At 33.2% G+C, this 22,881-nt stretch overlaps 2 protein-coding genes across 3 annotated transcripts in view; one reads left to right on the forward strand and one right to left on the reverse strand.

Annotated features, from left to right (window-relative positions):
- The window catches only part of Pde9 (phosphodiesterase 9), a 100,720-nt gene extending 85,111 nt beyond the window's left edge, over positions 1-15,609 (forward strand). For both annotated transcript variants that reach the window (XM_081973487.1, XM_081973488.1), the window contains 9 exons: positions 1,735-1,930; positions 5,950-6,064; positions 6,119-6,356; positions 6,409-6,543; positions 7,683-7,934; positions 7,986-8,237; positions 10,380-10,600; positions 10,653-11,521; positions 13,917-15,609. In XM_081973487.1, the coding sequence (XP_081829613.1) occupies positions 1,735-1,930; positions 5,950-6,064; positions 6,119-6,356; positions 6,409-6,543; positions 7,683-7,934; positions 7,986-8,237; positions 10,380-10,600; positions 10,653-11,521; positions 13,917-14,269 (2,631 nt within the window). In that variant the 3' untranslated portion in view covers positions 14,270-15,609. The remainder of the gene's footprint in view (positions 1-1,734; positions 1,931-5,949; positions 6,065-6,118; positions 6,357-6,408; positions 6,544-7,682; positions 7,935-7,985; positions 8,238-10,379; positions 10,601-10,652; positions 11,522-13,916) is intronic.
- A 159-nt stretch (positions 15,610-15,768) lies between these two features.
- Sec63 (translocation protein Sec63) lies at positions 15,769-22,649 on the reverse strand. Its single transcript, XM_081973489.1, has 10 exons — positions 22,440-22,649; positions 21,944-22,275; positions 21,717-21,887; positions 21,458-21,664; positions 20,781-21,009; positions 20,428-20,721; positions 18,962-19,186; positions 18,657-18,910; positions 18,397-18,603; positions 15,769-16,467 (listed from the first exon to the last, which is right to left on the reverse strand). Exons 1-10 carry the CDS (start codon positions 22,558-22,560, stop codon positions 16,231-16,233), a joined length of 2,277 nt encoding a protein of 758 aa, XP_081829615.1. The 5' UTR covers positions 22,561-22,649; the 3' UTR covers positions 15,769-16,230.
- Positions 22,650-22,881: the final 232 nt, after the last annotated feature.

The raw sequence follows: 22,881 nt of genomic DNA on the forward strand, positions 1-22,881 counted from the left end.
AAATCACGTGGCGTGTATTTTACCATTAAAACTTTTACCAATGTCTAAATCTAATTTTGCAAGGTTTTACAGCTCAAACGACCTTTTTTATGGTCACGTGACTGTTTTTCACTAGTGCTAGTGCACTTTGTCTTTGTAATGTTTTTATTCACGTGACGTATATTTTACTGTTTATAAGCTTTTCCAATAATTGTCTAAATTAGATTTAGTGAATTTTTGCATTTGAAACTACATGTTTATAGTCACGTGACCGTTTTTAACTGTGTCACTTTGCCTGTACAGAGTTGCCAACTCAAAAATTACCATTTTTTGTTGAGTGACTTCGTAACTGCTTAAATCGGATTTGAATCATTTTTGTAATTCAGGCTACCTTTTTTATGGTCACGTGACTGTTGTTAACTAGTGTCACTTGGCATTTACAGTGCTGCCAGGACATAAATTGCATCTCCAAAATATTTTACCATTAAAACTTTTACGAATGTCTAAATCTAATTTTGCGAATTTACCTTTTTTATGGCCACGTGACCATTATGGTGTTTTTTTTCTTTAGTAGTGTGTGCCTTTACAATGTTTCCAGCTGTATTTTGATATTTGCATTTTTATAGAGCTTTAGTTAAATGGAGGCAAAGTTGCGCATTTTATTGCTAAATAATTTGGTAAAAAAAAATCAAAAATGTTCATTTCTTCCGGAGATATCCGACAAAAACCGAAAAAGTCAAATTTCTATTTTATTTTTTTACCATTTTATTATTGATTTTCGAAAATCAATGGCACTTTTTTATGCTCTTCAAGAAAATAGTTTTAGTTTTCAGCTTCGACGTTTCGTTTTTTAGATACCATCATCAACTACAATTTTTCAAATACGGACCTGAACCTTTTATTTCGCTTTTTAGTAACGAACCTTATAGTAGACGTTGGGAGAACCATACATATGTGACATGTGTCAGTAGTTAAGTGACATAATTTGACAGTTAATCACACGATATTAATTAGACTTTTTGAAGTCACGTGGCCACCGTGTAATTTTTAGATCACAACGCAGAAACAAAAAGCGCCTAGCAATTTGCAAGTCTTTCTGAATCCACAATCCTATAAAAATAAAGCCGTTTCACAATCAAAAATCAGCAATATAATATACTGACAATCAGAAGTAACAGTCAATATCGTTATCGCAGCACTACATACACACGAAAAATTAATAAACAAAGATTCATCATTTATTGTAATACACGGTAGCAAAGACGAAAATACACTGGCACTAATGCCAAACATTGATTTTATCCTCCATATATTCTGAGTGATTAATCAAGCAACAACTTAATTAATCAGCACTGATTAAATCACAAATTATTGTGGGTTTGGTTGTTGCACGTGTACAAAGTGGATTTCAACGAAAATCCATATCGATAGTCCATAAATAACATACAAATACATCATAATATAAGAAGAGGCAAGTAAGGAAAATACGGTACAAAACTGTATCCGATGGAGGTTTTCCAGGAGCGTGGGAGTCAAATAAATCTAAAGGCGAGGATACGCGATATAGGTCACGTATGCATTTAGATAAATCACGTTCCAGACACTTGTGTTGTAGGTGCTTTTGAATATCTTCGTTTAAGGGGCTTTTATAATGTTTCTATGGGAAGCTAAATAATGCAGAACAAAGTTTTAAAGCCAAAAATTCTGTTTTATGACACCGTTCAGTTAACATTTTGAGTTTCGTTTATTTTTTAGGTTGTCGCTGCCAACGGCCTAGCAATGTTACAAGAATCTACCTGCGCAGACCTGAAATCGCTTGAGGCGCGCGTGGCCGCCATAGAAAGACAAATGCGCGCAGAACTACCTTTACCACCCGCAGTTGAGGAATTGCGCAAAGAAGTCGAGGCCTTTCGCGAACGTTTGGAAACTGACGAGAGTCTAAGCTGGCTTGGTAAGTTTATACAGGGTAAACCAAAAAAAAAATCAATCAAAATTAATAATTTCAAATAAGTGAAAGAATCAAGTAGATAAGAGTAATTAGATTGGCTTACTACTCTACATTTAATTCAGTGGAAATTGGTTTTCTGAGTTAATTATTTGGTTGTTGTTTTTTTTAGTAGTAGTAAGTATTTATCAACAAGTGATTAATTAAATCACGTGTTTTATACAATATTTTATTAAATTTCAACGTCTTCTAACTCCAAAGTTGCTCATAATTGCAAAGCACCGTAAGAGTAGAATAAATGAATCATTATCGTACTAGTGGCTGTAAAATCTCTCATTACGTAACTCAATGTAAATAAAATATTGTACATTACCCGTGTGGTATTGCAAATTAATGGACTCGTGTGCTCACCAATACTTTCCACTCGTGACTGTAAAAATGCTCATACCACACTACACCATTTACACATGTAGTTTAGAAAATATCACTTGGATTTTAAAAATATAAGTTGGATTTCAGAATCTATAACTTGTATTTCATTATCGTAAATTTGGTTTTAGAAAACGTAAGTTGTATTTCAGATTCGTCACTTGTATTTCAGAAAAGGTTACTTGTATTTTAGAATGCGTTATTTCAATTTCAGATTTTTTTGTGTTTCTATGTGGTTATTAGTTTATTGTTTTTTTATGTTATATCACTTTAAACAAAAAAACCCACCTATCGGGAGTATTAATTTATATAAAATATACAGGGTGTCCCATAACTATATGACAATCTCTCGGGGGCATACAGGGGAGGTCAAAATAATACGATTTGTTCATATAATATTTTTTTAAAGTCACTCCTAAGGGAAATATCGATTCCCAAAGAACTGCCTTCCAATTAACGTTTTTGGCCATAACTTTTGAAACACTTTGTATATTGTAATGATTATTGGGTTTAATGTTTTATCGAAAGAGACCTTCTATTTGACATGAAAACCAGGTATCTACACCATTTACATATGTAATTTAGAAAGCGTTATTTGAATTTTAGAAACCATGTGATGGATTTTAGAAATATCACTTGTATTTCAGAAACGGTACATTCAATATTAGAATAATAACTTTGATTTTAGAAATTGCAAATTGTATTTTAGAACAGTTTCTTGAATTTCAGAAAAGATCAGTCGGATTTTTGACACGGTTATTTGTAATTTGGAAAGTTGTATATCAGAAATCTTCATACTAACATTTGTAAAAGGTAATTGTGCTGTCATTGTTACAAAGTTATTAAAAGTTTTAGCAAATGAAGATATGCCAGTTTGGATGTAAATTTTGTATTCATTGACAAAGTTATTCTTGTTGGCGTTTTGTAACTCGTAATTGTTACTACATATAGAACAATTCGCTGATATTAAATTAAAAAAATGGACTAATAAACACACAGAAACATAATAAAATTCTGAAATTGAAATAACTATTCTAATAATCAACAGACCTTTTCTGAAATACAAGTGACTAATCTGAAATACACTCACGCTTTCTAAAATCAAATTTACGATACTGAAATACAATTTTTAAGTTCTGAGATCCAACTTAAATTTTCTAAAATCTAAGTGATATTTTCTACACTACATGTGTAAATGGTGTAGTCTTCGAAAGGCAGGAACTAACTGGACCTAAGACACAATTGGCTTAAACTTTGACAGCTGTCATTACTTTCAGCTGCAAACGCCATTACTCTTGACATTTTTATCGAAAAATTGTACTCTTCCTTTATTTCGATAAAATAAACGGTTTTCGAGATAAATCGATTTTTCATTGAACTGCTTAAACCACAATGTTATTAAAAATATTCGTTAAACTATTTACTTTTTTACTTATTTACGTTTTTTGCTCTCAATTTTACAAATTACAAATGACCATGTCTAAAATCCAACTGCTCTTTTCTATAATACAAGTACCTTTTCTGAAATACAAGTGATATTTTTTAAATCCATCTTATGGTTTCTAAAATTCAACTAACGCTTTCTAAACTACATGTGTAAATGGTGTAGTAATCTAAAAAATAACTATTAACTCGTTGCTAGGCATTGAATAATTGACTAATAACAGGACGAGATATAAAAAACATTTAAAGCAAAATAAAGTGATTTCTGATACTGTTTTAACATTTAATTATCAAAACTTTTTCACAGTTCTGGTTAAAACATGCGAAGAAAAAGCTTTTTCTCAAAGTTCAAAGTAACTTGAAATTAAAATCATTTAAACGGAATTCGTAACAATCCTCTTTGTTGAAACTGAAATGGGTTTCGGCGGGGTTTTTCAGTCCGGATTGTTAATTAATCGAGAGGAAGGAACCTTAAAAGCTCGAATTCCCATAACATCCCGGTTAAAACCCGAAATTTCTTAGGGCAATATTGACGTAGAAGATTAGAGCTTTTAAGGTTTATAGTGAAGGAACGTTATATTTCTTCAACCTCCATATCCGGTTATCCTGGACAGGAAATAGCAAACGTGATTGTAATTATTGGTTAAATCCTTCTTAATTGGAAATATGTCTAGTTGTTATATCAATTTCCCGAATCCACACAAATCCTTATTGTAATTCCTCCAGTTCAATTAACGTTTAATGGAGAATTACGGCGCCCATGTACGTTTATGTATACATGGAGTTGTTTGCGTCACACAAAATCTATCCGGTTCATAATGTATGCTGTCTCGTTCTGTTTGCGCCAGAAATAATTGATTTGTCAATTATAAATAAATTGCTCCGCCATCGGGGGTTGGTTAAATATGAAATACAATCAATGATTAAATTTTACGTTTGGTTGGTGTTTTACACTGTTTTGTTTCCATTAGTGTGGGTAAAACCAATATTTGCTAAAATATACAAATTTGAATATTTATTAACTCCACACCTGACTCAAAGTTACCAGTAAATTACAGTGTGTTTGGCAGCTCAAATTTTAACACCGCTTTTCTCCCAGACTATACCAAATTTTGTAGTGTTTTTTCAGGTTATTGGATAGGAAATTTAATGAGAATTCCAAAAATGTGCTTAAAACAATCATTTTCTCACTCCAAGTGGGGTTGACAAGCAGTTTTGTCTCTGACTGTCAAACTATGCTCAAAAGTTACAAAAATTAGGATTGAGAAAAGTTTTCTTGATGATTTATTGAAATTTACTGATAAAAATTGGTATATTTTCCTGTCACATTAAATATTACTTTATCTTGCTTGTAAATAGTCGGTCATGGTAAATTTACGCCCATCATTAGTTTTCAGGTTTTTTTTTAAAATTTAAAATACGTCTCTAAAAAGGTGATAAATCTTAATAGCCGTTCTGTAATTAAATATTTTAATTATTTTCTTTTTTCTTTATTACATTAATTTCTGGCTTTTGCTACTTAAAACAGCTTTTATAAAACTTACTATACATAATAGACATATATTTCATATTTAGGTTTTTCTGATAACATATCACTAATTATTTTAATGTATTTTATTCATTTACTATTTAACCATTTATGGGATAAATAATGTTTATTCCTTTTAATACGATTACATATCCCATTTTGATTTCCAATTTCATTCGATCAAAAGCTCGTATTATAACGTTGTGTATAACATCATATTACCCAATCAAACAGAGAGAGACCTTGCGTGCCTGTAGAACTAAATTCACCATAACCGAGCTATAAATAAGCGATTTTCCGTAATTTAATTTCCTTCCACTTTCCAAACTTTGTGTTGTAGTCGCTTTGGCTTAATTAGTTCGTTTGGTTAGAAAATCGCAAAAAAAGGCAATTTAGCTGTTTTGCCACGACGTGAGGCGTGGGTTTACCCTCAATTTGCTTTTCTTACTTTACTTAAATTGGTTTATAGCTTTTGAAACAAAAAAACAGTTTGAGAGTGTTTTTAGTAAAGTGTCACTTAACGTGGAAAATTTTAATTTATATATTTGCTCCAACAAGAATTAATACATGTTGTCAATTAATAATAATCTCAGCTAATGAGTAGTACAGTTTTTTTGTTTGGTAGGATTCTACAAACAACTTCCCGAACCGCTCTCTAGTGAGGAATGTCGCAGACTTCAATACAGACGAAAAAGCGATTCAGTCAAGAAACGGGTGAAGCAGAACTTTGCCAACATTTGGTAAGTTTTTCAATTCTAAAAACAACTATAAGAAACAACAATATTTGAACGCAGTGACGCACAAGTATCGGACGCAATCAGACAATGGTTGCGAATGCCCACATTTGACGCGCGTCCCTGGGAGGACGAAGAACTCCTCCTCCTCCTCCAGCAGATGTATCTCGACCACGATTTTTGTTCGAAATTCGCCATTGATATTACTACCCTTAGGAATTTTTTGTACGAGGCTTATAAAAATTACAACGACGTTCCTTTTCATAATTTTCGGCATTGTTTCTGCGTCGCCCAAATGGTGAATGAGTTTGTTTGACTTTAAAACGTAAAAGTAACTAATGTTTTTGCAGTTGTATGCCATATCTTGGTGCGTAGATCTACCCAGCAAAATTGGAGATCTGGAAGTGCTGATTTTGTTAACCTCCTGTATATGCCACGATCTGGATCATCCGGGGTATAATAACATCTATCAAATCAACGCTAAAGTAAGTTATTTATTATAGCAGTAGAGACAGAATGTCCAACACTGGATGGTACATTAGAAGTTTATGGAGATCTGGACGTAACGATCATTCTAAAAATATACTAAGGTGCAAAATAATCGTCTTACCCACGTTTTCAAGCGATATCTAGTATAGTTAAAATTTTACCCATCTGAAATGGTGAAAAAACACACATGTCTTGAATTAGATACTTCAAAAATGCCGCCTTCAGAAATACCTGAATTTGAATATCATTGATCAAGAAGTAGGTTCATTTTTCATTCACTCTTAAAGTGGAAATCTTTCGTATCTAGTTTTAAAGCTAAAAAACTACATAATTAACAACATTTTTGACTTTTACTAAGATTACTGACTGATTTTCCAGTCGAAGATAATTTTCTGTTGCTATTTATAGTTACTGGTCTATTTCCATTTAAAACCAATAGTTGCATGCGCAATGCATCATATTTGCCAGGCAGAAATGGTCCTTCAAGATTTTAAATCTTCTCCAATTTGGTCCAATAATTCTTTTTGTGTTCTTCACAAATTCAATAGTTATTTTGGTTTTTCTGACCGACTTTTTTGTTAGAAATTTTGGTAAAATAGGGGTCGTCAGTCACTTTTAAAGCCCATAATTCTCTATCTTACACATTGGAGTAATCAATCGGGATGCCATCTTAAAACTGTTTCTTTCCGTTTTCGTAAAAAACTGAACTACTACTTCATACATCTGACCATAAATTTATCCTCTCTATATTATGGTTTTAGCTTTATAACGTCAATATGTTTTAATGGATGTAAAGTTTCCTCTCGATTTGATTTAGGTCGATCCATTAGAACCATTTACTTTCGCCTGTCAAAATATTCAATCGTACAAATTAATACAAATATCCAAATGGGAAATAAAACCATACATTTATCACCGCAATCTGTGTTCTACGGTTTACATCGTGCATCGATTTTCTAGTTCAGGGAGATACAAATTTATGAGACAATAATTCCACGATAGGCGTTCCGACGGAGTTTTACGGCTTTACTCAAATTTATGTCCCTATCTGCAACTATGTTACAGTTTTTGTTTGTTGCTGTAACTACAATACGTTACGTATTAGTGTAAGTGTAACTTGTTTCGTAACTTTCAGACCGAATTGGCCATTCGTTATAACGACATTTCTCCCCTCGAGAATCATCATTGCAGCGTCGCGTTTCGTCTACTGGAAAACGATGATTGCAACATTTTCAAATCGTTGGGAAGCGAGGATTTCAAGCAGGTTCGAGAAGGAATGATCAGGTGTATTCTGGCCACCGATATGGCAAGACACAATGAAATCTTGACCAATTTTAGGGATATTTTGCCTAGTTTTAATTATGACGATAAAGCTCACGTCAACCTGGTAAGTAATAAAAAAAAGTTTGGTTACTTTCCTGCTAAAACCTCCTTTCAGCTTTGTATGGTATTAATCAAAGTGTCGGACATATCGAACGAGGCGCGACCAATGGACATAGCGGAACCCTGGCTGGACCGGCTCCTTCAGGAGTTCTTCAAACAAAGTGACGCCGAAAAACTGGAAGGACTTCCAGTCACGCCTTTTATGGATCGCGAGAAAATCACCAAACCTTCGTCGCAGTGTTCCTTTATCGGATTTGTGCTGCTGCCCTTGTTCGAGGCGTTAGGTGAACTACTCACAGAGTTACAGGTACAGTCTGTTTGTACAAAACTGTCTGTTAAAGCAAAAACATGTAAAATTAATGATGAATGAAGCCTTAAGGTCTAAATTAATGTTTTTAAAACTGGGGTTGCTAGAAGAGTCCACCTCTAAAGATGAATTTGCCATAACAATCAAGACTTCAATAGTTTGAAGCCCTTTCATTGGCTACCCACACATGTAAAACAAAAACTTTCTCATTTATCAAATAAGACTATTATTAAGAATCAAATGACTAAGTGTATACAAGACTAATGTCACATTAGTCAATTTACAAATATTCCAACACAGTTGGAAAAGGAACTCTTAGCTATTTATTATATTATTTGATGATTTATGTGTCATGGTATTTGTAAATTTACTCAATTCTAATACATCATTTATAATCATATGAATCAAATCAAATTTTCGTCAACAAACCTGTTGTGTTCATATTATAGAAAAGGGTGTGTCTAAAGCTTCGTCACGTTTAAAATTTTGCGTGTATTGTCAGTCAGACAGTAGAGATCTTTGGCTGCAAATTTGCACTAAAACAACCTTATACCAAAACAAATCAAAAATATCTTGACCGAAATAACATTTTTTATTTATGAGAAGTCTCCGTTTGGATCATAGAATTCCGTCTAAATTTGAAACCTAATTTATTTACCAAAATTCGCAGAGATGTATCACCAATATGTAGTATTTCTTTAACTTTAAGCTTTTGATTTAGGTTCTGGATGGTTACATGTTTCTCTAAAATAAATACAACAAATTAAAAATTCAATAAGACATTCTGAGTGATGCTGTAGTATCTCATATCTCATTTTCAGGTTGCAATCCACTAATTTTATTTTAAACCCGCTGGAAAACATTTTAGACGCTTATTTTATTTTTTCTATGACTTTATAATAATAAAGTATTGTTGCGAAGCGAACTTTTGATTATTAGCTAGGATTTCTTTAGTTATTTGTTGTTACCCCTGTATGTTATGTTGCTTTGTTTACGTTCTACATTCTTTTGTCTGTGTTCTAGAAAATCCTGGCTCCGTTGCTTATATAGAGAGAGATTTATGTTATAGCTTAATGAGTGTGAGAGAGAAAGTCTATTTCATGAATATTTGGGAACTTTCTAGAAACCATGGAAGCCTATATAAGCAGCTGAACCAGGCCTGGTTAGTTAGTTGTTGAGTTGATAGTTGTAGTGAAGTCGAAGTTGTCAGATTACGAGGTTAAGTGTCAGTGTCAGTTTATTGTTTGTAAACAATATACGGTGTTGTACAAGAAGTGTGTCATTAAGGAGTACGACGGTACAGTATAATATGTTTCAAGAAATTTTCATGAAAAATCTATAATTCAACCCAAAAATCTCAGTCTCTGGAAACAATGAAATGTTAATAGATGTTTCTTACAAAAGTAGATATAGTTTACTATTATTAACATACTATCGTTGTACATATCATATAATGAATTTTGAACATTCATTTTAATGCTTTCAGATAAATCAGTGGACTTCTCGTCTCGATTTACGTTTTCTAGGTGAGGAAATCATAAGATTACTTGCTTGATTTTCCCGAATCGAATAAACAGTTTTGCGGGAAATTTTCAAAGCAGCTGCAACCTTCTAGTATCAAAAAATACATCAGTAAGAATATGTAAGGTCTTAAAATTTCTTATTTTCTTCCTGAACAGATGATAAAGCTTCTAAAGGTCCTCCATTAGTTTTTTCCAATTCAAAATATTCACAAAGGTTAAGAATTAACTGCTGGGCTTGTCTGTAGAGAATTTTTCCAGGCATTTTCTAAAAAAAATACTGTAATAGTAAGTAATTCCGAATTTACGAAAAACCAAATGGCTAAATAAAAATTATAATAGACACTCCCACTTTTTTTCAAAACAGGTTAGTAATTGTACCAATTTTGGTTAGATCGTGACAGCCGACATAAAAAAAATAAAAATATTAATAATAATATTATGAAAGTACTTACAGAATGTTAAAAGCGTAGAAACAATAGCTCTTAAAAGAACTGTGGTGGTATGGTAAATAAAAAACTTTATAAATGATTAACAACACAAAGAAACGGATGTTTTTTTTTTGGAAGACATTCACTTAGATATTTACCCTTTTTGAAAGTGAACGGTGTAATTGTTACAGGATCTCATAGTGCAACCAGTAAGGGACGCACTAGACTATTACAAAAGACTAAACGAAGTAACGAGAGAGGAAAGACTGCACCGAAAAAGTATAGTGGCGGAAATGGCGGACCATCAGCACAACTCAGCCAATCAGAGCCCGGACAGCACCGGTCATACCGCCATGCCAAAATCCAGTTCGAACCTTAGCTTCAAACCGAAAGCGTTATCAAACCGATCAAGGTAACAGTCAATACACTAATTTATTAACAAATTTCACTGTTTTTGATTACAGGTCAAGATCTACCGAAGAAGAAACCGAACTGAGTTTAGAAGGATCCGTCCAGCAATTCGCCGAAGACCAAAGTTTAGAAGACGTCCTGGAAGACCCGGAAAGTGGCGATTCCGAGACGGCTAACGAAGTAGAAGTATCCGAGAAAACATTAAAATTCAAAATATCCACCGAGTGTTCCATACCGACTACCGGTAGAAAAAGCTACCCCGGATCGCGTAAAGGTAGCAGGGAACGTGGACAGCATCTTAACCATACCGATCTCACACGAATGATGCAACAGAAGGGTAAACTGAAGGTGACTGCCTACAGTTTCGATCATCATTTTATGTCCGACAACAAAAAACTCTCGGTCGACACTCCGTCTTTTTTAGACGAGTACGCTTTGACGTTGAAGAAAAAGTTCGAAGAAGGCCTGCATGATCACGAAAATTCACCGGAAGAAAACGGCAACGAGTGCGTGCTTTCCAAAGAAACCATAAATTTAAACAAGAGAAATTCGGAACATTCCGTTAAAACAGGAGACGACACATCATCAAACAAAAAAAGCATCTTAAAGTGTCCTGCATCGTTGGAATCCAAAAACAATCACGTTATGGGAGAAGGGCTGAGAATCCACTTGAACTCAGAGTTCCAGGAGGACGGCAAGAATAAGTACAAATACTCGGGACAGAGCGAGAATGACATTAGCGTGATCTCCTTGAAAGATGAAGCTAAAGTTCAAGCCGTTCTAACGGATGGGAGAGCGAACCGATCCAGTATTTTGACAAAGTTTCGTCAGCTGACCGACAGGTTCGGGTTGTCTCAGGATTCAAAGTTGAAATACAATAAGAACAATAATTTCTCCAAAACTCCACCACCTCACAAGCCAGGTAAAGTATACAAAATAGGTAAATCACGCATTGTTTTTATAAAAAGTCTACTGGGAACTGTGTATCACAGCTAGTTTAAATAGTCTAGAATGTATCATCTATGGCTTTTTTAAGTTTTAACGTTGAAAGTGGAAATATTGTTGTTTTCCTGCTTAATTTTGTTAAACAGTGTCTTAAATCATTTTGTTTTCTTAAGTTTCTCTTTATACAGGGTGGTCCAGTTTTAAGTGTCAATAATTCACCATTTGATAGCTAATCAAAAAATAAGTTGACTTGCATTATGTAATTTTTCTGAAAAACGTTTCCTAAGGAAGATACAGTCCTCCAAATTTCAATTTAAAAAATCGTTTTATAGTTTAAAACTGAACATTCAAGACTTGTGAAAGTCCAAATTTGTACTGAATAGTCTAAAAACTTTTTTACTAGTTCTGGACTGGACAACAAGTCTAGAAGTAAATTAAATTTTCGGACTATTTTATTTCTAAAAATTAGTTCTCAAGACTATTATTGTAGCATTTGGTACCAACATTTTTTACTTTTATTACTGAAGAAACTTCGAAACTTCTCGATTTTTCAGTCTTAAAAAGCACTAAAAACAGTCTGAATTTCTTAGAGATGCTACAATTTATTGCACCTATGAGTGTAGAAGTCAATTTAATAGTGAAGAAGCTTGAAATAACATTTTCAAGACTATGGTCAGTGGATAAACTGGCTTTTAGGCCTGATAAGTCAAAAACTTTGTAAAGATAGTCTTGAAACTCGATTTGAGGCACTGAAAACAGCCTTAAAACACTAAAAACAGTCTAGTTTATTAAGAAATACCCGAATTTTTAGCACTGAGGTGTCTAGAAGTCGATTTAATAGTGACAAAACTTCGAATGCCATTTTAAGTCTATGAAGAATGTAAAAAGTAGTGTTGAAACTCGATTTTCCAAGCTGAAAGCAGTTTTGAAATGAAAAGCAAAGTAAAAAGCACGAAAAGTTAGTTTTCAATACAATTTTCATGAATCTAATGTCAATGTCCTGCATCTAAGACTATTTTCAAGACTAAAATATTGAAATTTGTCTTCAAATTACGAAAACTTACTTCAAATGCAAATTTTAAGCTTCTGATGTCACTTTTCATTAGTTCAGTTACATTTTGGGGTTCAAGTCAATTTTTAAGGTTTAAATGTATGAATTTGTAGTAACAAATTCTTGAAAAAGTAGTTTTTATGTCTGCAAGTCAATTTTTAGTATTAAAGTCTCTCGATTTGCATGAAAACTGGTTACAAACACAACTTTTAAGCTTCTGAAATTTTTATCTTTTCTTGGGTTGGGTTTTGGGTCTTTGACCGTAATAACGTGTAATAAAGTGCTTGTTCCAAATTTGATCAATATTTCTCCAACGGTCTGACAGTTATGACAAAAAAAACGATTTTTTAAACAGAAATTTGAAGGACTGTATTTTCCTTAGGAAGCAATTTTCAGGAAAACGACATAATGAATGTCAACTTATTTTTTAATTGGCTATGGATTGGTGAATTATTGACATTTAAAACTGGACCACCCTGTATTTCTGAATTAATCTTTGTGAATCAAAACGGATTATCCATTCGCACATAACTAATGGAGCCTTGTTATGATTTTCTTTATTTCATTTTTAATAAAGAAGATTAAAATTGGTCGGTTTGCTTACATTTTTGAATCGTTTGTAAACTGTTTCAATTGGAAAAATAAGATTTTTACATTTTTGGCGGGAAAGTAACTCCAAAAATCTTAACTTGCAACTGAAACCACATGACCTAAACACAGCAGGATATTTTAGGGTCACATGACACACTCAATGTTGATGAAAATGTTTGTAGTGGCATGGCAATCATCTTAAATAGTTAAATTGCAAATTATATCCCAACCAATAAATTAAATGTAACACTTAGTATAAATCTCAAATTGTAATCAACATGTTTTAGAATACCCTAGGTAACTTGTAAATTTCGGTTTGACTGTGAGATTTTACATACTATTTGTCACATTCAAAACTCAAATTAACTTAGGCTACCTTTAAATATGTTCGTTCGACCATAAATACCAATTATGAGGAAAAGCCTCATTATTTGATCAATATTCTATCACCTTGTACTACGTAGTTCTCCCTTGTTCTCCACAAACAGATTTTTAATCTCTTTTCCTTTCATTTCTTATGTAATCTTAGCATAAAATCCTACAATATTCAGTGTTCTATTTAAATAAACAAGGAAGTTTGTGCAAAGATCTTTTCACAATGTTCCCAGTAGATATTTTATAACTCCATTTTCGCACTTAACTTCCTGAGTTACCCCTTTAGTCTCATTCACTACTTTGTACAGTAATAACACATACATTATTCATTTTTCTTTTTACGAAAAATCCGTAGAAAAGCTAGAAGCTAGAAAGGCGAGCACGCTACCAAAAACGAGGAACCGAAGCGGTAAAGCCAAAGCGTGGAAATCTTTTCTTTTAGGAAAAGAAAAAGTGTGGTCGTCGGACGCGTCGGTGGACGTCCAGGACGTCGCGGACAATCAATCGTTACCATCTACCTCAAGGACGAACAGCAATTGCGTGACACCGTCCAAAGTTGCTGTTAGCGGTCCGAATTCGCCTTCGTTTCAACGGCACTGCGAGGAGGACGGACGTGTCGAAAATGACGTAACAACGGACAAGTGCGTTAAAGTGAACAATCATCCCCCAGAAATCAAAAACGACGCGACAGAGCCGAACGTGATTTGACAAGAAGTGAACATTCCCGAGTCGGAATGTTTTACGAGGTATATATTTTGTCGTTGCTGTACATACAAGTCTAATCTTAGCGAGTCTGTTTAGATAATACAAGATATGCGTGTGTTATTTATTTTTTAGTTATTTATTACGATATTAGGGACGATTTTTTAATTACACTATTTTCTATAGGAGACATTTTAATGCTAGTTTTAAAGTGTATAGCTTTAAATCTTTTTACCAAATGCCAGTGTACAATTTATCTGTGTATGATTTCGGTCGATGTTAAATCTTTTACAGCAGCATCAACTACCCCCCTGATATCAAAAGAAATATTAGGGAAAGATATCTTAAAAAAATTCCATGTACAAACTTTTTAACAATTTCCAAATTTGTACTAATATAAGAAAAATAACCTCACATTGACAACTCAGTGTTTTCCAGTACACTTCCTGATTAATACAATAATGCTACAAATATCAAATTAGGGCCATTTTACTTCACTTACATATCATACTCCGATTTTAGTAAAACCGATACGCTTAAACCTGTTATTTTCTCTACTCTTGAGGACCACTTTCTTAAAAGTCTGTTATTTATCATAATCAGAAATTATAATATAATAGGTGTACACTTAAATTCACACTTTCTCTTGTTTGATGGATATATCGAAGCGGCATAGATACACAGGGTGTCTGAAACTAACTGAGTTACCTTCACAGTCAATGCAGGAATATTTTTCAACAAAAGTCAAATTTAACATGTGTATCAGACTCCCTGTAAATTGCTTCATAATCAAATGGTTTTTATTGCCAAATATAATCAAATATTACGACGTCTTTGAATGTATTTTAAAAAAACATTCCGTAAAAATGTTGTGTCCATGTGCCAAAACGTTCTCGATACGATCGAGATTCCACAGATATAGTGTGAACATAAATTTCTTCAGGTTGTATAATATGTATGTACTTAATTGAGGTTCTGTTCAAAACCAAAGGACGTCCTGTACCTGACTTAACCCTATATATTTTCTTACTAGATTAAACGCTTAAATAAAGGAATAATGACGTCATTTTCTGTCAATCAGGACGAGTAACTCATCAACTTTATGTGCAAATACCGATTAGAAGGCGATATGTCTGTTTCAAATTATATTTTTGCGACAGATAATTCGTTGCACACATAACACACAAAAACACATTCGATTTCTGTATTCTTAGGTTTCTAAATAGATAATAGATAAGTGGAAAATCGTTTGTACAAGACCAAATCGAAGATATATTTGGAAAAGCCAATGATTAATTTAAAATTGAATGTAAGAAAAAAACCAAATAAATGTGTATTAAAAGTGATGTTGTATTTAATATTACTTGTCCTTTAAGGAGCATGGCATACTCAAATTCCCCTTTTGTGCATTGATTTTATGGATTTCAAGGAATATCAAAGATACCATTAACATTTCCTTTAGCCACAAAACTCAGGAGGTGTTTCAATAAATAAAACCACAATGGTTGAGGTTACGCGTTTTGTATAAATATAAACATTATAAATTCATTTTCAAAATAAGAACCCAAGACCAAATTACGAAGAATCGCACAAACTTAGAAAGTACCACACCTTTACTGTGTCTGAAATTACAAAATGAGGGAAATAACTTGACATAAAAACAAATCGAGACATTAGCGGAAGTTATGAAAAAGTCGAGTGCAAATTAATAAATCAAGAATACTTGAAAACTTTTGATACATGGTCATATCAAACTTTTCAAGCTAATCCTTTAAACATTTAGTTTTTTTTAGAATAATAATTGTTACTCTTAACCAGAAAAATGTTAACAACTCCCAAACAAAGTGTAGTACTTCCTATAAACGGATCACTCCCACAATAATAAATTAATACATCAGAGACAAAAAAACACTAAATATACAAAAAAAAGTAGTAATAATAAAATGTACCTAACATTATCTAGTGACTTAGTCTTCGTCCTCGGGCAGATCCTCGTCCGTGGTGTATTCGGACTCTTGATCGGCCTTATCGACCGGATTCTCTTCGTCTGTGTCTTCAAACTCCCATTGCGGATGTTTCGTAATTTCGGCGGGCGCCTCTTTCACGTCCAGCTTGAAGTCCTTCTGCTGATCGAACCCGATGTACGAGTCCGACCTAAGGCACACTGTGAACGTGTAGACGTTAGGCCATATCGGTGCCGTAAACTAAAACAAATTACACTTTCTCATATCTAGAATTGTTCATAAAACTGTATAGTCTCTCCCAAAAAAAAATTCAATTTGTGTGTGTTTAGATCGCGTACGTTAAGTTGCTGTGTTATAAATCACACTGGTTTTACAGGCAAACCAAACTGATACAGCCATTTTTTATTGAATGTAGATCCCACACTTCCAGAAACAACTACATATACATGACTGGGCCCATAACCTGTAGAAATATTGGGCTTTGATTGTAAATGGGTGTTTACCCTCAAGAAAAACCGGGGGAGGGAGGAATAGTAAAGTATAAAGCACGTCTGGGTGCGTATTCTTGAAACGAGGAAATCCTATAGAATGTGACAGGAACCCGCCATTGTCAGCTTCTTTTCTCACATTCTATCAACACTTCTCTTGATAATTCCCTTCCCTCGTTTCAAGAATACGCACCCTGGTTGCTAAGGGACTGATGCAAAAGAAGGGTTTTGATTATGATGAAACATACGCACCTGTTGCAAGGTTGACGACTGTAGGAACTGTTTTAGCCGTAATCAATCATCAGAACCTATATGCTGAACAAATGGACGTAAAATCAGCATTCTTACATGGTACCATTGATGAAGACATATATATGAATATTCCAGAAGGTATAAATCAAGACAAAAACCACGAAGGAACGTCTGCAAGCTTTATATGGGCTTAAACAGGCTCCCTACAGCTGGAATAAAAAATTTAATGAATTTGCATTAACTCAGCAGCTTATCACATCCAAGGGTGATCCATGTTTATATGTTCGGAAGGGTAAAGACTTTAAAGCAAGCAATCTGATGAAAATGACGCTGATTTTTAAAGAAAGTCTAATTAGGAATTTTGAAATGCAAGACTTTGGAAAACTTAACTTTTACCTGGGAATAACAATTAGACGAAGTGAAGATGGAATGTATTTGAATCAAAGACATTAAGAAGAGAAATTTAATATGGTAAATTGTCATCCAGTAAAGATTATGACATGGATGTTGAGTTATTTGAAAAATTGGAATGAAATAAACCAACTTATAGGATCTGATGTTGGGAACTCAACCAAAGCTGTCCAACAAAGAAACTTTGGCAAAATCTCAAAAGGATACTCAGGTACCTCAGAGGTACAACAGATTTGGAATGATTTTATCCCAATAATATAGATGATGTTTTCATTGCGTATGCTGATTCTGATCACATGCAGAATATGTTGCTCTTTCAGAATGTGCACGTGAAGGAATGTGGTTGGTGATCTTGTTAGAGGATTATGGTTATGGGGGTACAAAATTTAAAATTTTTGAAGATAATCAACCTTGTATAAGTTTAATGAAACATCATCAACATAAACGCTTAAAGCATGTGCGGTATAATTTTGTTCGAGATTTAGTTGAGAATAAAAAAATTATGATTGAATATGTTTGTACAACTGAACAAATAGCAGATATATTGACTAAGCATTTAGAATATACATTTTGTTTTCTAAACTTAGAAAAATGTTAAAATGAGTTTAATGTGCAAAACAAGTATAAGTACAAGTAACTTTATGAGTAAACTTAACCTAAATGTTTTGTGACAGTCAGATGCTAGTTGTTTTTATTTTTGATGTTGTTAGGATGTTCTTTTGTTAATATTCTGTTTAGATGGTCTTTTTTTGATTTTTCTTGAATGTAAAAGTTCTTAAGTAAAAGTATAGCATCAGTCCTTTAAGTGTTTAAGCCCAATATTTCTACAAAAACAGAATTGTATTTTTTTTTAAATCTGTAGTTATCCGCCAATAATTTAAAAACCTAATTTTTCGAGCGACTAAATCTTCTTTATTAGAAAATATAATAAAAAAATCATGGAAAACCACTTTGATACAGTCAGATTTCAGTGATTGTTTTCTTAAGTTATTAAAAGTAGTGAGTGTTTTTTACTCACCTTAAGAGGCACTACTTCTTTATCCACCAAACCGGTGACGTGATAAGGCGCTGTCAGCAACGTTCTGGACTTCCTATCGCAAATATAAGTCCACCAATACTCTTGCTTTTCTTGAGGAAAGTACGGGCAATGTACTGGATGCGACAGTTTTGATTTGCCCTCCAACGACTTTTCGCGATCGTTCAATTTGCGGATTTTCTCCCAGGCCTGAAGCAAACGGTAAAATCAGACTTCCTCAAGAAATATTTTACTTTAATTACCAGATCATCATCTTCAGGGCTGGACTTTTGCGTCGTGCTCTCATCTCCCGAAGATTTATCGTTATTGTCGTTGGTGTCCGCGTCGCTTTCGTCTGCGGATTCGTCAGTTTCATCCTCGGTTTTGGGCTTGCGCTCTTCCTTGGGTTTGGATTTTCGTTCCACCGACACACTAGGCGAATCTTCCACCTTAGTTTTGGTTAACGCGGCCACTTTCGAGCTGGGTTTAGCCGATTTTTTCGTTTTCTTTCCTCCACCTAGTTACAACTATTTCTTCTGAACTGTTCTCATTTTTCAGTCGTACTTACCTCTTTTTTGTTTTAGCCAGGCAGGCCGTTTAACCGAAGCGGCGGCATCGTTTTCAACGTCACCACCCCCTTCTTTAGTTTCCTCAACTCCATTTTCCACAATTTCCGACACTTCCTGAACAGTTTCGTCGCCGAACAAAGACGACATATTTTTCCTCTCCAAACTGACTGTGACCGTTACAATAGCGCCAGCGGTAACTTCGGTTGAATTTTCATCATCCATAACTAAATGCGCAAGAAAACTTAACTTAATAAATATACAGGAAGGTGATAAAATTGTCATGTAAACAAAAGAAAACCGCCAGAAATTTAAATTTGTTTAACATATTTGTATTTATTGTAAAAGTTTGAGAAAGGAATTAATTGCTTTCATCAATCTTATGGTTAGAAGCAGGGTTTGAAAATATCATGATATTTATATAAATATCATATCACATGATATATATCGGATATATATCATTTTCAATCTTTATATACTTAGCTATAAAAAATATAAAAAACTAAAAAAATTGTTTTGTTTTATGCTCACTTAAGCTATATTTTGTTTTAACACAAATCCTTTTATAATAACTTATATTATTTCTATACAAAAAAAAATAAACTTTTTATTATGCGACTCTGAAAACTATCTATTTCTCGACTGATTCATTGTCGAGAAAATGTACCTTTTCCGTGCATCTCGAACAGTAACAGCTTTACTAATTTCAGACAAATTAGAAAACCAAACTTTGTCATCGTTCAGTAAAGCTTACTTAATATTCTTGATACTTAATATAATAATTTTTTGATGCTTTGAATAACTGAAACCGGTTTTTATTCAATTAATAAAAATATCGAATATATCGGATATATATCAAGCTGTAAATATCAAGATATATATCATGATATTTATCATGATATATATCACTGGATATATATCCTCTGAACCCTTGTTAGAAGTAGAAAATTCTCAAAAATTAATTTTTGGTGAATTGTGAAAAAAATTCCTAGAGAATTTATGAAATTTTAGCAGAATTCAAGAGAATGGGGAAGAAAAGCTAATAAATGCACATTAAAAGCAACAATTCAGACAATGGAAGGAATTTGGAAATTATTTAACTATTGCTGTTAGATCAGATGTAATATACAAGTTGCTACAGAGCAAAAGAATATTCTCGGTAAATTACTGATAATTGAACAAAAAAGAAATATTCAAAATTCTGAAAACATTTGTAAAAGAAAATTTACGATAATTTACTATTTTCCCTAAACTCTTCGTGGAGAAAATCACCTTGGGCCATCTCTACTTATGCTCTTATACAGGGTGTTCATCAATTTATAATATCTGATGGTTTTAAAACGTTTATGTGCAAGACTCAAAAAAAACAAGGAAAACAAGAATAAGGGTGCAAAGTAAATAATACATTTAAAAGACCAGGACAAGAATATTTAATAAATTGTGTAATATTATTGAAGTACCCACTTACCCTCCACATTAATGTCAAAAGTAATATATGGCATCCTTCCAAGAACTTTCATCACATTTTCGTACTCCTCATCGCTCAAGCTTCTCAGTAAAGACCTGCGATCTTCACCTTTCAACTGCGCGTACTGTTGTAATGACTTAATCTGTCGTTTTTTCGACATAAAGTACTTCAAGTTATCTTCGTTAATGTAGGGCAATTGCAACAAAGGCGACTTATAGTCCCACATGGCTTGAACGACCATCGGACTGAGTTTCATGCAATTTTCGATGGTTTCAATGCTTGGGAGACTTTTAACTACAATTTTTTTTTTGATCAATTAATGTCCTGCCAGTCTAATATTTGGAAAATATTACTTCGTCTGGCGTACGCTAATAAAATCAGCTGATTAACGCAGTTGACCTGCTCCAATATTAAATAAGGACATTTGCCTATAATGTATTGTCGGTCTTTCTCCAAAGTTTGGGGGTTTAGTGAAATCCGGCTCAAATGTGCGTGTATGATTGCCCTGGCTTTAATACTATAAAGGTAACATAGAGGGCGTTCTTTGTTTTTTTCACTCAAATTTGGCAGTTTTTTTATCAACTGGAATATAAAATACTTAGGTTCACTACACAGTCAGACAACTCACTTAAGAAGTCAGTTTACTCTCTGCTCTATTTTAATATAAATAATTAAACAACTTAGGTTAGAAAGATTAAATTAGTTGTTTTTTTGGATGATTGAAAAATGTTTGTGTAAAACCCTTGTTAGTGCCATTATCCCATACCATTACCTATATTTCTTGAATGTATTTTATTCATAACAGAATATTTTGATAAAAAATCATAATAAACTATTTGAATAAGATAAGAATATAAAGTAGATTTTAAAAATGTTTGATTATTTTTTTGATAAACAATACAAAGTCTTTTGTGACGATTTTTATAAAAAAAATAAACATTTGTGCTGTTAATTTTGACTTTCTGAAGTCCTGTACATACAAGTTTTATATTTATTTATAAACAAACTCATAAAATTCAGATCAACTTACATGAGGAACCTCTTCATTATCAGTTTGTCTTTCCTCAATCTCTGAGTTGTGCTTCTTATCAAATTCTAAACTGGCAGCTAAAATCATTATAACTCTCTTTAAAGCCATATGAGGAGTTCGATGGAAGAAATAATAGTACATTTGAGTGGTATCCAGTAACACTTGATCACCTGTAAATTTGATACTTCTATACCACCAAGTACCAACCTAAAATAATGTTACTGTAGTTTTGTTTTAACACCCAATCTGAATTACTTACCACAATTGGAAGTGCAACCATAAAAACTAAGGCATACAATCCCAGGACCCAAACACTATTTTCTTTCTCCACAATCCAAGAGGGAAGGGCAATACCAAAACTCATTGCCCCTGGCCCATCAGGATTTCCATACTTCTCCCAATTTCTTCTGGATTCATCATCAGTTAAAGCCTGTAATATAACATTAAAAAAAAACAATTTTCTTCTAAAAATTTAGAGGGAAATACTTGGTAGGCCTTTGATAATTTCATAAACTCCTTCTCATTTCCTGTATCTTTGTCAGGATGTAGTTTTAAGGATAGTCTTCTGTAAGCTTTTTTTACTTCAGCCTGGCTAGATCCAGGGGAAATTCCCAGAATTTCATAAGGATCAAAGTTTGCCATTTCATAATCAAATTGAGACACTTTGTAAGCAAGAAATATCAGTATTAACCATCCAAACACTATGACCACTTTGGTTAAAAAGTTTTTGGTGCCACGCCATGGTTCTGCATTTTTCAGGTGTTCCCTTTTGATTAAGCATGGTGGACAATGGCAAAGCCTTTTCTCAGCGTCTGGATCTACAAGTTAATATATTCTCTAATTGCACAAGTTTTAAAGGTATGTTCACTGCAACACATAAATTGAAAGTAACAAACTTTTAGATCATTACATGAAGTTGAATCAAATTTAAATAATGTACAGTTAACTGTTTGGGTTCACAAAAATCATGTTTTTTACTCACCTAGCTTCTTCTTTTTTGGCCAATAGAATATCGTAACTGGAATTAAAATGAGTCCCAGGAAAGACAGTAGGAAATAGAAAAATGTACCGCCGCTTTCATCGTATTGAAATTTTTGGCCCATTATTACGTTTGGTTTGAATTTTGGGCCCCTGGGCCACTATATTCCATCAACGTGTCATCAAGTTTATCAAACAGCAATTTTTTAATTATTCATTGGTTATTGTCAATGTCAAAAAACACCTAAAATGACACATGTTCTTCTTTTCATCTTTTTGCTTTCTAAAGAAACAAAACAAAAATTTAAAAAACATATTCACACAACAGTTTTTGCTGCTAGAAATCATGTTTTTTTAATTTGAAATAGTCCGGTCGTTGAGTTTAGTTAGGAATTGCTAGTCTGAGTTTCAAGACATCCAAGTAAAAGTTCTGAGTGAAAAAGTCA

The sequence above is a fragment of the Ips typographus genome, linkage group LG2 (assembly GCF_016097725.1).
Source record: "Ips typographus isolate SLU linkage group LG2, UJ_Ityp_2.0, whole genome shotgun sequence".
In the NCBI taxonomy this organism is placed as follows: Eukaryota; Metazoa; Arthropoda; class Insecta; order Coleoptera; family Curculionidae; genus Ips; species Ips typographus.